Source organism: Ranitomeya variabilis, chromosome 2 (assembly GCF_051348905.1).
Source record: "Ranitomeya variabilis isolate aRanVar5 chromosome 2, aRanVar5.hap1, whole genome shotgun sequence".
Lineage (NCBI taxonomy): Eukaryota > Metazoa > Chordata > Amphibia > Anura > Dendrobatidae > Ranitomeya > Ranitomeya variabilis.
Window position 1 is genome coordinate 1,113,883,186 of NC_135233.1, and position 16,257 is coordinate 1,113,899,442.

General features: G+C 40.9%; 1 protein-coding gene across 3 annotated transcripts in view; it reads right to left on the bottom strand.

Moving 5' to 3' along the window:
• Positions 1-11,022: 11,022 nt before the first annotated feature.
• Positions 11,023-16,257, bottom strand: part of LOC143808877 (uncharacterized) — a 71,843-nt gene continuing 66,608 nt past the window's right edge. For all 3 annotated transcript variants that reach the window (XM_077292034.1, XM_077292032.1, XM_077292033.1), the window contains one exon: positions 11,023-16,156. In XM_077292034.1, coding sequence (XP_077148149.1) covers positions 13,905-16,156 — 2,252 coding nt within the window. In that variant the 3' untranslated portion in view covers positions 11,023-13,904. The remainder of the gene's footprint in view (positions 16,157-16,257) is intronic.

Consider the following 16,257-nt stretch of genomic DNA (forward strand, 5'->3'; position numbering starts at 1 on the left):
CAGCCGCTATGTCCTAGTGGTGGAGGAGCGGATCCTTCCTCACAACCGCTATTCCCTAGTGGTAGAGGAGTGGGTCCTTTCACAGCCGCTATTCCCTAGTGGTAGAGGCGCGGGTCCTTTCTCAGCCGCTATTCCCTAGTGGTAGAGGAGCGGGTCCTTTCTCACAGCCGCTATTTCCTAGTGGTAAAGGAGCGGGTCCTTTCTCTCACAGCCGCTATTCTCGAGTGGTAGAGGAATGGCTCCTTTCTCTCACAGCCGCTATTCCCTAGTGGTGGAGGAGCGGGTCCTTTCTGTCAGCCACTATTCCCTAGTGGTAGAGGAGCGTGTCCTTTCTCTCACAGCCGCTATTCACTAGTGGTAGAGGAGCGAGTCCTTTCTCTCACAGCCACTATTCCCTAGTGGTGGAGGAGCGGGTCCTTTTCTCACAGCCGCTATGTCCTAGTGGTGGAGGAGCGGGTCCTTCCTCACAGCCGCTATTCCCTAGTGGTAGAGGAGCGGGTCCTTTCACAGCTGCTATTCCCTAGTGGTGGAGGAGCGGGTCCTTCCTCACAGCTGCTATTCCCTAGTGGTAGAGGAGCGGGTCCTTTCACAGCCGCTATTCCCTAGTGGTGGAGGAGCGGGTCCTTTCTCTCACAGTCGCTATTCCCTAGTGGTAGAGGAGCGGGTCCTTTCTCTCACAGCCGCTATTCCCTAGTGGTAGAGGAGCGGGTCCTTCCTCTCACAGCCGCTATTCCCTAGTGGTGGAGGAGCGGGTCCTTTCTCTCACAGCCGCTATTCCCTAGTGGTGGAGGAGTGGGTCCTTTTCTCACAGCCGCTATTCCCTAGTGGTGGAGGAGCGGGTCCTTTTCTCACAGCCGCTAGGTCCTAGTGGTGGTGGAGCGGGTCCTTCCTCACAGCTGCTATTCCCTAGTGGTGGAGGAGCGGGTCCTTCCTCTCACAGCCGCTATTCCCTAGTGGTGGAGGAGCGGGTCCTTCCTCTCACAGTCGCTATTCCCTAGTGGTGGAGGAGCGGGTCCTTTCTCTCACAGCCGCTATTCCCTAGTGGTGGAGGAGCGGGTCCTTTCTCTCACAGCCGTTATTCCGTAGTGGTGGAGGAGCGGGTCCTTTCTCTCACAGCCGCTATTCCCTAGTGGTAGAGGAGCGGGTCCTTTCTCTCACAGCCGCTATTCTCTAGTGGTGGAGGAGCGGGTCCTTTCTCACAGCCGCTATTCCCTAGTGGTGGAGGAGCGGGTCCTTTCTCTCACAGCCGCTATTCTCTAGTGGTGGAGGAGCGGGTCCTTTCTCTCACAGCCGCTATTCCCTAGTGGTGGAGGAGCGGGTCCTTTCTCTCACAGCCGTTATTCCGTAGTGGTGGAGGAGCGGGTCCTTCCTCTCACAGCCGTTATTCCGTAGTGGTGGAGGAGCGGGTCCTTTCTCTCACAGCCGCTATTCTCTAGTGGTGGAGGAGCGGGTCCTTTCTCTCACAGCCGCTAATCCTGCTCGTTGGGTGTTCAGAGTTTAAGGGTTGAAATGTTTACATGATATTATACTTCCTTAACCCATGGTTATTTATCCTCATCACTAAAAGTGATTATCTTTGTGTGACTTTTTTATTTGTATGTATGTATGTTTTGTCTTACTCTTAGTGGATCAAAGGGGCTCTGTTATTTTAGTTGAACTTATTAAAAGTTAAATTTTAATAGCACATCTACCTGGCTTTTTTCACATATTTTTTTTATTAGTTAACTAACAAGTAATCTTATCTAATTTTTATGATTGGCATGGCCGTTTTTTTGACTAGCGGCATTAACACGGACACCTGGGTTGCAGAGGTCAAGGAAGTTTTTTCTGACAAGCACTTCACACAACCCAAATATACCCCTTAATATAATAATGCATTTAAATAACTAACTAAAGTCTAAAAAAATGCAAATTTCTAGTTGGTGGGAAGTACAAAGTTTGGAAAGTTATATAAAAGCGGATATAGTCCCTCAACATTTGAGAATCACTTTACAATCGGGCCTCAGATATAGAAGCTATACACTTAAGGTACCGTCACACTAAACGATATCGCTAGCGATCCGTGACGTTGCAGCGTCCTGGATAGCGATATCGTTGTGTTTGACACGCAGCAGCGATCTGAATCCCGCTGTGATATCGCTGGTCGTTGCTGAAAGTCCAGAACTTTATTTGGTCGTCAGATCGGCGTGTATCGTCGTGTTTGACAGCAAAAGCAACGATGCCAGCAATGTTTTACAATGTAACCCGGGTAAATATCGGGTTACTAAGCGCAGGGCCGTGCTTAGTAACCCGATATTTACCCTGGTTACCATTGTAAAAGTAAAAAAAAAACACTACATACTCACCTTCTGATGTCTGTCACGTCCCCCGGCGTCCGCGCTGCTGCTCAGAGCTTCCTGCACTGAATGTGTCAGTGCCGGCCGTAAAGCAGAGCACAGCGGTGACGTCACCGCTGTGCTTTAGGGCCGGCGTTTACACAGTGCAGGGAAGCTGAAGGCGAGGGACGCGACAGACACGGCAATGTAAGTATGTGGTGTTTGGTTTTTTTTTACATTTACACTGGTAACCAGGGTAAACATCGGGTTACTAAGCGCGGCCCTGCGCTTAGTAACCCGATGTTTACCCTGGTTACCCGGGGACTTCGGCATCATTGGTCGCTGGAGAGCTGTCTGTGTCACAGCTCTCCAGCGACCACACAGCGACGCTGCAGCGATCGGCATCGTTGTCGATATCGCTGCAGCGTCGCTTAATGTGACGGTACCTTTAGTGAACAGTGGGAAAATGAGGCTACCGCTAGCTCCTTGAGATTTATGAACCTTCTAGAGGAAGAGAAAAAACTCTATCTTCTTTGAATGATAATCTGAAGGAGCAAATCGAAATCACCAAAAAATCTCTGCAGAGGCAGATTATTCTGGGAAATAAACCACACTCCAAAACTCGGTTGAACGATATCAGTTCCATCTTAAGGGACGCAAACACCGTAATTTAGTAAGAGGTTTACAAGAGTTCAAGGAAAAAGCTTACCAACTTCCCACAAACAGAAATCTTTCAAGAAATTTAGAAACTGACACCTCTTCTACAGATACTGAACTACCTGATTCTGACACATGACCCAAAACCTCTAGAGTTAGACAACGGGGTTGTGGTAACCAGAGGGGACGTCCTAACGTCCTAATACTCTTTTACACCAGGAATATTATCTGAGAAATAGACCCGGTCTCAACAATTAATATCTTCACATTCTGCCCAGGTCATTAACCTTTCATCAAGAGCCCTTAGTGGTCTGGAGATCCTAGTTTTGAATAGAGGCCTCAATTTTGTGCCTACTTATGACTTCAAGATTTTTAATTTCAATAAAGTTTTATTTAAACAATTTGAACTTAATGCATTGTTTTTGCAAAGGAAATGAAATGTATGTTATTCCCTCACTGGGGAACTTAAATAGCAGTGTAATTATCATAAAGGGGGACAAGCCAAAGGGAAAGTAAACAAAGGGAAGAAGACAGACAAGAATTCCACAGCATATTATTATGATGACTTAATCTTAAGATATATTACTCTAGACATTAGACTATATGACTAATATATATATATATATATATATATATATATATATATATATATATATATATATATATAGTCTAAACATAAAAAGAAAAAAAAAGGAGGAGGATTAAGGAAAGAGGCACAACGCTCGGTCTAATTGAATATTTGGCTCCAGTTCCATCCAAGGACTCCAACGTTTGAAGAATAAATCCCAAGTATCACCTCTTGTTGCTTCAATACGTTCAGATAGCATAATATTATTTATTCTTTCTTTAACAACTGATATACAGTACAGACCAAAAGTTTGGACACACCTTCTCATTTAAAGATTTTTCCATATTTTCATGACTATGAAAATTGTACATTCACACTGAAGGCATCAAAACTATGAATTATCACATGTGGAATTATATACTTAACAAAAAAGTGTGAAACAACTGAAATTATGTCTTATATTCTAGGTTCTTCACAGTAGCCACCTTTTGCTTTGATGACTGCTTTGCACACTCTTGGCATTCTCTTGATGAGCTTCAAGAGGTAGTCACCGGGAATGGTTTTCACTTCTCAGGTTTAATAAGTGGGATTTCTTGTCTTTAAATGGGGTTGGGACTATCAGTTGTGTTGAGCAGAAGTCTGGTGGATACACAGCTGATAATCCTACTGAATAGACTGTTAGCTGCTTTTTTCTTGCCATAATACAAATTCTAAGTAAAGAAAAACGAGTGGCCATCATTACTTTAAGAAATGAAGGTCAGTCAGCCTGAAAAATTGGGAAAACTTTGAAATTGTCCCCAAGTGCAGTGGCAAAAACCATCAAGCTCTACAAAGAAACTGGCTCACATGAGGACCACCCCAGGAAAGGGAGACCAAGAGTCACCTCTGCTTCTGAGGATAAGTTTATCGAGTCACCAGCCTCAGAAATCGCAGGTTAGCAGCAGCTCAGATTAGAGACCAGGTCAATGCCACACAGAGTTCTAGCAGCAGACAAATCTCTACAACAACTGTTAAGAGGAGACTTTGTGCAGCAGGCCTTCATGGTAAAATAGCTGCTAGGAAACCACTGCTAAGGACAGGCAACAAGCAGAAGAGACTTGTTTGGGCTAAAGAACCCAAGGAATGGACATTAGACCAGTGGAAATCTGTGCTTTGGTCTGATGAGTCCAAATTTGAGATCTTTGGTTTCAACCACCGAGTCTTTGTGCGACACAGAAAAGGTGAACGGATGGACTCTACATGCCTGGTTCCCACTGTGAAGCATGGAGGAGGTGTGATGGGGTGGGGGGGCTTTGCTGGTGACACTGTTGGGGATTTATTCAAAATTGAAGACATACTGAACCAGCATGGCTACCACAGCATCTTGCAACAGCATGCTATTCCATCCGGTTTGCGTTTAGTTGGACCATAATTTATTTTTCAACACGACAATGACCCCAAACACACCTCCAGGCTGTGTAAGGGCTATTTGACCAAGAAGGAGAGTGATGGGGTGCTACGCCAGATGACCTGGCCTCCACAGTCACCAGACCTGAACCCAATCGAGATGGTTTGGGGTGAGCTGGACCGCAGAGTGAAGGCAAAAGGGCCAACAAGTGCTAAGCATCTCTGGGAACTCCTTCAAGACTGTTGGAAGACCATTTCCGGTGACTACCTCTTGAAGCTCATCAAGAGAATGCCAAGAGTGTGCAAAGCAGTCATCAAAGCAAAAGGTGGCTACTTTGAAGAACCTAGAATATAAGACATAATTTCAGTTGTTTCACACTTTTTTGTTAAGTATACAATTCCACATGTGGTAATTCATAGTTTTGATGCCTTTAGTGTGAATGTACAATTTTCATAGTCATGAAAATACAGAAAAATCTTTAAATGAGAAGGTGTGTCCAAACTTTTGGTCTGTACTGTAGATAGCGAGGATGATTTCCATTTTTCTGCTGTATGCATTTTGGTAGCCATAAAAAGGAAATTTGCTAATTTATGCATGTTCTTATTGAGTGTGGGGTGTTTTGCTCCCAGCAAAAAAGATTGCCGGATCCAGATGATTTGTTTTACCAGACATTTGATCTACTAGGGATTTTACCCTTTGCCAAAGGTCCGTCACCAACGGGCACGTCGTCCACCAAATATGCATTATATCTCCTCGTTGGTTACAGCCTTGAAAGCATAAATTGGAAACTTGTGTATATATATTATGGAGCTTAGATGGAACAAGATATGTCCTATGAAGAACCTTTAGCGAGGTTTCTACCAGGGATGATTGGTGACTTCCTTTAGATAGTGTATCACAGCAATGTCTCCAGTCTTCTATAGAGATTTCAAATCCCTTTCCCAGTTTGTCATGTAATTGAGTTTTTTCTCATCATGTGGAGGATTAATAATTGAATATATCAAAGAAATTGTACCTCTTCCCATGGGGTCATTGATACATTTCAGTTAGAAACTAGAAATAGAGGATTTTTATTTGGAATAAGATTCTTAGCAAAATGGAAAATTTGGTTCAATCGAAAAAACTCCCTTACTGGGGGCTTGTTTTTCCGAATAAACTCCTGTTTATCCAATAATATATTAAATGGTGAGCATAAATGTTGTAATGTAAAAAATCCCTTTAAGATCCACCAACAAAATAGAGGTGGGTCTAAACCAGGAGCAAACATTGGATTATGGAAGAGATTGATCATAGGGGAAGGAGTTGACTGAAGTCCAAACTTAAATCTAGCCTTTCTCCAAAGGAGCAAAGAGTGGGCTGTAAAAGGTGCTATGCTATTAATGCCTTTTGGAATTTTTCCCATTGTCCACAGTAGACCCGGTAATGAAAATGGTTTAATAAAGGATGATTCTAGTATTACCCATCTCGGTTTATTGGCATATGAACAAGTACTTGTTAATTGAGCTATTTGCGTAGACCTATAATACAGGGCAAAATTTGGTAGTGAGACACCTCCTAGTTTTCTATGGAGAAACATAGTTTTTTGCAAAATTGTAGGTTTTTTTTCTGCCAAATATAGTCAAATACTAAATTATGTATCTTAGTAAATGTTATAGCTGGTATAGCTATTGGTAGGGAACGGAAAAGATATAGGAAACGAGGTAGAGAGACCATTTTAATTGAGTGGATTCTTCCTAGCCATGATAAATTAGTCAATGACCACTTGGTAAGATCAGTTTGGAAATTCTGGATAAGTGGGGTGTAATTCCACTTAAAAAGAGTAGACTTATTTGATGTTAGATTAATACCTAAATATGTAAAGTAATTATCCTTTTTTATAAAATTGAAGTGAGATATTGTCTTGTGTCTCCTTAGGCGTGTTTATAAAGAGAGCTTCTGACTTATCTACATTTATTTTGAGTCCAGAGATAGTTTCAAAATCATGAAGTAAGGAAAATAAATTAGGAAGAGTGGTTTGGGGGTTGGTGATTGTTAGAAGAAGATTCTCTGCAAATAGACTGACCTCATTGGTCTTCTAAATTTGAGGGACCTGTTATATTCGGATTCCTTCTTATGGCTTCTGCAAGCGGTTCCATAGCTAATGCCAAAAGGGCCGGGGACAATGGGCAGCCTTGTCTTGTACCGGAGTTGGGTGCATTGTTGGGAGTTTTAAGTATGCCATCGGGTTGTCGTAGAGGAGGCGAATGCATGAAATAAATTGAGCTGGAAAGCCCAATTTTGTGACAACAGAAAATAGATGAGGCCAGGATAGTGAGTCAAATGCCTTTTCAATATCTAAGGCTAAAAGTAGTAGTTGTTTTTGATGGGCATTTGGTGAGTGGATTATGTTGAGATTTTGTCTGATGTTGTCTGGAGCCTGTCTTGCGGGTATGAATCCCACCTGGTCATAATGTATAAGTGAGGGTAGAAATCTATTCTGTTGGTTATAATTGATGTAAAGATTTTTAAATCTATATTTAAAAGGGAAATGGGCCTAAAAATTTTTGTCAAAAGGTGGTCTCTTTTAGGTTTGGGTATCACAGTAATATGTGCTAAATAGAATTCTGGAGGCATCTGTAGGCCATTCAAAAGTGAATTACATATTTTTCGTAAATGTGGTGCCAGAGTATCTTTACATTTTTTATAGTACATTGCTGTAAGGCCAACTGGCCCAAGCGATTTCCCTTTTTTTAAGTTTTTAATAGTAAAATGTATCTCTTCCTCAGAGACATCTGAATATAGTTGTTGGGCCATAGATTCCGGGACTTTATGAAGTCCTAGATTATGGAAAAAATCGTCCATGAGTTTTGGGGGAGGTGGTTGAGGGGCTGAATAAAGGTTTTGGTAATAGTTATGAAATGTGTTATAAATAAAATCTGGATGGGCTGAGACCTTCCCTGTACTATCTTTTATAGCAGAGATAAGATTATGTGATTCTGTCAGTCTCAATTTTTGTGCTAGCATTCTACTTGGTTTATTAAGATGTTTATTAAAGGTAGCTTTTGTCCAAGTTAGTGCTTTTTCAGTCTTATTGGTAAGGACAGCGTCCAACTGAAATTGAAGGTCTCGGATTTGTTTAGTAAGGTAGGGAGTTGTAGTTATTTGGTTAGGTAGCTCTAGTGTAGCAAGTCTATTCTCCAGTTTGGTTTGGTGTTCTGTTCTAGCTTTCGGCTAGCAGCTAACTTAATCCTGCGCCTGCGCTCTGCTCTTCTGCCTTGCGCAGGCGCATAGAGCATTTGCCGTCCCAGCGCTGGTGCCGGGTTCCATTCTGCGCCTGTGTGGGCAGTGCGGCCACCCTGTTACTGAATCCCCGCCCCGCACTGTGTTATGCATTATGCACAGTGCGGGGCTGGGATTCCTGGGCATGTACACTGCGCTTGTCAGACGCTCCCCAGGTCCCCCGCCTTCCAGCGTTATGTGCGGCTGTTCCAAACGCCAGCAAGGATACCTGTATATTCCAGCAACGCTGAAAGGCGGGGGACCTGGGGAGCGTTTGACAAGCGCAGTGCGCATGCCCAGGAATCCCAGCCCCGCACTGTGCATAATGCATAACACAATGCGGGGCGGGGATTCAGTAACAGAGTGGCCGCACTGCCCACACAGGCGCAGAACGGAACCCGGCACCAGCGCTAGGACGGCAAATGCTCTATGCGCCTGCGCAAGGCAGAAGAGCAGAGCGCAGGCGCAGGATTTCAGACAATAACAGCGCTGAGGGGGCGGCGAAAATCAACACAGAAGAGATGACTGACGGCAGTTGGGCGCTTCAAAGAGGAGGCTTCAGACCCGCCTCCAGGTACAAAGAGAGGTATTTGAGCTACTTTATAAATACCTTTATTGTGGGAATAACACCCACAAAAACTAAAAGAGTCACCTTGTTAGACTGCAGCATTACTGCTGCACAAGGTGGCTCTTTTAGTTTATAACGGCTGGAGGGGGTGACAGTGGCCCTTTAAAAACTGAAAGGAGACAGGAAGGTAACAGTTTACTATACATATGTCTTGGCCTTGTAGAGAGCCTTGTAGTATAATGAATCTTCCTTCTGTATCTATTATAGAGTTAACAATTTGAAATGGGAAGCCATTTTTAAGTAAAATGGCCACTCCTCTTGTCTTACGTGACCATGATGATATATGGAACCGAGAATAAGTAGAATCAAAATATTTAGGGCAGGACGAATGTAAAAAATTAGTCTCCTGAAGGCAGATAATGTCAGGATTATGTTTTTTATAATCTAGGAAGGCTTTTTTGTGTTTGAAAGGAGAATTGAATCCTTGTACATTATGGGATAACACCTTACACATGATGGATAAGATTCGATTTGTAAAATAGCTCGCCCCTATCTCTTATCCAAAAAGCATGACACCTGAGGTTCCAAGAGGTAACATCTATGGATATTTCAATCAGGAAAAGACTGCAATTATTTAAAACCTTGTGGAAAAACAGAAAAGGGGAGGGAAGAGAAGGGCGGGAAGGAACATACAACATAAAACACAGATATATGAACAAGTGAGCAATTTGCTCAACAAACATAGTGGGCTGGAGTGCCATTTTAAACGAGTATTCCAGTAAACACTAAGGTCAGGCAACATGTGAAATCCCTTGGAGCCATGCCCCTGCTTATATTGGTTACCTATGATGTATAGGGTCAATAAGAACTATTGATAAAAATAAAATGCTATTAAGGGTCATCATAGATGAATGTAAGGCTGGTAGGGCTGCCAAGTTGCAGGGCCCAGACCATGGCCAGGCATTCCTTCTCGATGGTGGAATTGGCCACTTCCCTCGGCAGAAGCTTCCGACTCAGGTATAACACGGGGTTCTCTGTGATGAGAATATATAACCATGGGTTAGGGAAGTACAACATCATGTAAACATTTAAACCCTAAACAGCCAAGGGTGGTTTGCACGTTAATGACCGGGCCAATTTTTACAATTCTGACCACTGTCCCTTTATGAAGTTATAACTCTGGAGCTTCCATGGATCCCGGTGATTATGACATTTTCTCGTGACATATTTTACTTCTTGATAGTGTTAAAATTTCTCTGACATGACTTGTGTTTCTTTGTGAAAAAAATGGAAATTTGGCAAAAATTTTGAAAATTTCACAATTTTCCAAATTTGAATCTTAATGCCCTTAAATCACACAAAATACTTAATAAGTAATAATCTCTGTGTGACTTTTTTGCATGTATACATGTTCTGTCTTACTCTTAGGGGACCAAAGGGGCTCCATTATTTTAGTTGAACTTATTAAAAGTTAAATTTTAATAGCACATCTACCTGGCTTTTTTCACATATTTTTTGATTGGTAGACCACCTAGTTATCTTATGCTATCCTTCAAAGCAAGCAACTGTTTTCTGGGATTTAGACATAAATCTGTTAGGTGTCTGGCTCTGATGCCGTTTCTCAGGCACTTGCAATGTGTAGGGGGATCTGTGTAGAGATGTTACAGGATAGATTTAGAGCATAAAACGCAGACTGAGAAGACACAATGGAGCCTGGTTTCCCACAATACACACGTCTGCTCCAGAAATCTGATCGGAATAATGCCCGCTACAATTTAGTTTTTACTTAAACCATTACCTCATGTAAAAAAACTGCGATGTGCACTGACACACAGGCTCTTCACGGTGCACAGGAACAGCACATGTACCTATAGAGCGGAAAAAAAGGTTGAGTTCCAGCTCCTTAAAACAATTCTTTTATTGAATTGTACAGATAAAATTGCTGGCTTTGATAAAGATCATTCTGATCGAAACGCGTAGCCGTTAAAGCTCTGTCATCCTGGGCACTTATTGGTGGGAGTCATACACCATGGACATTTGGATTTTATATTTGGATTCAATAAAATAATTGTTTTAAGGAGCTGGAACTCAACCTTTTTTTTCTCTCTTCAATGAACATTACGTCTGCCTGCAGCGGAGTTCCGTGCACCTGCGGTGATTACTGGTGAGCTGGCTACCTCCCTTTTTTTATTTCGTACCTATAGAGCGCTCATCTGAACAAGCCCTGGGGAAACTAATCACGGAGCTGTCAGGAGGACGGACACTCAGCTAATTACACAGGAAGAAGACAGACTGCAGCAGACATGGAGAAAGTCTTCAATACTTTATTCCATAATGATTACAATATTGTTCTAATATCCATGATGGTGAGTGGGAACGTTCACCCTGACGTGTTTCTGGCGGACCACCCTCAGTCACACAGTGTATCAAGGAATCATGGTATATACCATTTACAGCAACCAACCACCAATCATGAGAACCACGTGGACATAGAAATTATAATAAATGTAACATAATACAAATAATACAGCGCTATATGGAATACGGACAAATTCCTAATTAGAGAACAATATCAATACTACATATCAGTAATTACACATAGTATTTCTAGAAGTCATTCCTATGGGTTGCTTCGTGTCCAACCTAATCCCGGATGCCTTTCTCAGTAACAGTTTTTTCACCACTCTCCTCCTCTATCTGGACAATTAAGGCTGGGTTCATACTGCATTATGGCAGTCCGTTAGACGAACTGCATTACACCGTGGCATAATGTGATGTAACAGTCTGTTAACGCTGCCATTAACCCCTATTTCGGGCGCATCGCCAACGCATGCCATGATGGGCATGCGCTAGCGATGTGCCGTCATTCTGTGACAGACCCTCAGATGTGGGCTGCAGCGTTTCCAGGTCCGTCACTGCTAGCGCAGATAGAGCATCTGCTAGCTCTATCTACGCTAGTGCGATCGCATTTCGGCACTTGCGTTAACGCAGCCCGTTTAACGCATGCGTTGAATGGGCGGCTTTAACGCAGTAAGAACCCAGTCTAACTCAATTTTAGAGAACACCTGATGAAGGCTAGACAGCAGAAATGCTTTGTAGTTATGTTTTATTAAGCTTTCTAAATTTGTCATAAGTCATCTAGGAAGCCTTTTCTGGGTTTTAAAATGAAAACTTTCCATCCATCCCTCTGGATCCTTGATGCATCTAAGTGGAAGCGCCTTTCTGGCCTGGTCTTCTCTTTCTTTGCTCAATTCCAAAGAATATGAGACTTTGGATGTTCCCATTATCTGTCTCCAAAAAATGTCTGGTTACTAGTGATGAGCGAATATACTCGTTACTCGAGATTTCCTGAGCACGCTCGGGTGTCCTCCGAGTATTTTTTAGTGCTCGGAGATTTAGTTTTCCTCACCTCAGCTGAATAATTTACATCTCTTAGCTAGCTTGATTACATGTGGGGATTCCCTAGCAACCAGGCAACCCCCACATGTACTTATGCTGGCTAACAGATGTAAATCATTCAGCTGCGGCGCTGAAAACTAAATCTCCGAGCACTAAAAAATACTCGGAAGTCACCCAAGCGTGCTCGGTAAATCTCGAGTAACGAGTATATTCGCTCATCACTACTGGTTACCCCCGAATGTGTCCTGTTACTGGTAATGTTTGTAGAAGTTCCAATATTCTTTTTTTCGGCTAGTACATCCCACATATTTTTAAGGTTGCATAAAATGCAAAAAAAAGCTATTCATATTCCAGATGTTATTGATTTTCTGTGTTTTATGTGGAATTTGACTCTTTATATTTACTGCCTGCAGACTTGAGAAACCTTTCATGAAAGTCAATGTTTGTGTGTGTAGCCCATTCGCTATTTCCATCTACCCCCCACTCCCTGAAGATGGCTGGACCATCATTGTAAATACATCATTGTAAATACACACCTGTACTTTGTATCTCCCCACCTTATTGTAGATTGTAAGCTCTCACGAGCAGGGGCGGCTTATTGTGCTTTATTATTGTATTGTTAACGTTGTTACTTATGACTGTTGTGTTTGAAACTGTTAAACTGTAAAGCGCTGCGGAATATGTTGGCGCTATATAAATAAAGATTATTATTATTAAGTCAAACTTTTTTAATCTGAGAGTAACGACACTCGGTGGCTGTGAAGAGCGTTGACGCCATTACCCGGCGCCCGTGAATAACGATCAATTTGCTGCTATTTATAGTCACTGGAGACAGAATCGGGGAACGTGGACTACATCAGACCTGCGTGGCAACATTTTGGGTAATAAGATGGTGAATGAGAGACTGATTAGTCTTTTAAGTTCCTCTTCTGACCTACTTTGGATTCGTTGGATTACTTTTGACCTGCGTGGGATGTTTTTTCAATAAATTGATGAATGAAGGATAGTGTGCAGGAGTTTTTATTCATATAGCTTTTTTTTCCGTGTTTTTATTTTTCATTGGAATTTATTATCTGATAGACGCTTCTCCATTACTAACTCCAGAGGTTGATGGCAGCTGTGTTTTTTGACAAATCAAAGCTGTCATCAAACCGAAATACCATTACCCCGATTGCCACAGCATTTGTATGTTTTATTAATAATAATTGCAATATAATAATGTAATACTATGACAACATTGCTCCCAACAGCCACCTGGGAGACAGAGATGCGTCCAGATGTCTTCCCCATGCTGTTTCCATTCCATGTAAGCACCGTTTCCATCTAGTTTCACAGATTTTCCTGCCTCCCTCAGCTGTCCTGTTAGGGTTTTCCGGAAAAATGCTAAAATTTTCCATTGACTTCCATTATACTCGATACATGAGTCGAGCCAGCCCGAGAGTCCAACCTGCTCAATTCAAATACAGAGCATTTCAGCATTTAAGTGCTCGATCATCACTATTACAAGGACAAATGAGCCCCAGGAAAGCGAATGTGAAGTACGCTGGAATGGCGCCAACATAGGAGCTGTGTATAAGGGTTTTTAATTTAACTGGGCAAATATTCATTGAGATGGGGTTGTCTTAGTAGTGGACAACCGGTTTAATGTCTACAAATAACATAGTTTACTTTAAAAAAAAAAATATATATATATATATATATATATTCTTTGTAAAACTGAATAAAAATATTGTAAATATTTGTAAAAATGTTTCACATTAAGCAGCTCCCCCCTTGTGTGCGGCTTCTCTGATGACTATGAAGCCTCTCTTTGCTTATAAAGCATTTTCCACATTCTGAGCATGAGTACGGCTTCTCTACTGTGTAACTTCTCCGATGTTTAACCTTAAAGGATTCGTTTAAAGAAACATTGTCCACACTCTGAACATGAATTTTCTTATGTCTGATAAGACTTGATTCATATATAAAAGAGATCCCACATTCGCTACATGTAACTGGATTCTCTCCAGTGTGATCTCTTTGATGATCACTTAGCAGGGCTTCAGTATTAAAACATTTTCCACATTCGGAGCATGAATACTGTTTTTCTTCTATGCACATTTTCACATGAGTAATAAGATGTGTTTTACTCATAAAGAATTTTCCATATTCTGAACCTGTATACTCATTTCCTGTGTGAATTCTCTCATGTGCAGTAAGACTTGCTTTACACCTGAAACCTTTTTGACATTTTGAAGGTGAATACGGCATCACCCCTGTGTGAATTATCCTGTGTGAAATAAGATTTACTTTTTTTTTAAAACATTTCCCACACTCTGAACATGAATAAGGCTTCTCTCGTGTGTGTATTTTCACATGCGTAATATAACTTGATTGACGTGCAAATCTTTTCTGACATACTGAACATGAATATGGCTTCTCTTCTGTGTGTATTTTCACATGCGTAACATAACTTGATTGACGTGCAAATCTTTTCTGACATACTGAACATGAATATGGCTTCTCTCCTGTGTGAATTTTCTCATGCATAATATAATTTTGTTTATGTGCAAATTTTTTCTGACATACTGAACATGAATACGGCATCTTTTCTGAGTGAATTTTCTTATGTGTAAAAAGACTTGTATGACTAGTATAACATTTACCACATTGTGAACATGAATATGGCTTCTCTCCTGTGTGAATTCTCTGATGACAAATAAGATTATATTTGCTTGCAAAGCATTTCTTACATTCTGAACATGAATACAGCTTCTTTTCTGCGTGAATTTTCTTATGTTTAAAAAGACTTGTATGACTAGTATAACATTTACCACATTGTGAACATGAATATGGCTTCTCTCCTGTATGTATTCTCTGATGACAAATAAGATTATATTTGTGTGAAAAGCATTTCTTACATTCTGAACATGAATGTAGCTTCTTTTCTGAGTGAATTTTCTTATGTGTAAAAAGACTTGCATGACTAGTAAAACATTTACCACATTCTGAACATGAATACGGCTTCTCTCCTGTGTGAATTCTCTCATGCGCAATAAGCCTTAATTTACGTATAAAACTTTTACCACATACTGAACAAGAAAACGGCTTCTCTCCTGTATGTATTCTCTGATGACAAATAAGATCACATTTTTGTGAAAAGCATTTCTTACATTCTGAACACGAATACGGCTTCTTTTCTGTGTGAATTTTCTTATGTTGAAAAAGACTTGATTTAGTAGTATAACATTTACCACATTGTGAACATGAATACGGCTTCTCTCCTGTATGTATTCTCTGATGACAAATAAGAATATATTTGTATGAAAAGCATTTCTTACATTCTGAACATGAATACAGCTTCTTTTCTGTGTGAATTTTCTTATGATTAAAAAGACTTGATTTAATAGTATAACATTTACCACATTCTGAACATGAATATGGCTTCTCTCCTGTATGTATTCTCTGATGACAAATAAGATTAGATTTGTGTGAAAAGCATTTCTTACATTCTGAACATGAGTACGGCTTCTTTTCTGTGTGAATTTTCTTATGTTTAAAAAGACTTGATTCAATAGTATAACATTTACCACATTCTGAACATGAATATGGCTTCTCTCCTGTATGTATTCTCTGATGACAAATAAGATTAGATTTGTGTGAAAAGCATTTCTTACATTCTGAACATGAATACGGCTTCTTTTCTGTGTGAATTTTCTTATGTTTAAAAAGACTTGATTTACTAGGATAACATTTACCACATTCTGAACATGAATATGGCTTCTCTCCTGTATGTATTCTCTGATGACAAAGAAGATTATATTTCCTTGAAAAGCATTTCTTACATTCTAAACATGTATACGGCTTCTCTCTAGTGTGACTTTTCTTATATTTAACAAGATGTTCTCTTTGTATAATAAGGGTATTAAGGTTTTCTCTTGAGGACTGACACGGGAAATCTTCATCCTTTATATTATATTTTAGTGATAACACAGCATTTTCTCCAGGACGATCAGTTCCATCTTCTGTTGGAAATATAAATAGATTTCATTATTTTTTTTAAATAAAAACTTTACATGTAAAGGCCCATCCATGTTTCACCTCTGATCCAGGATGGAGGATCTAG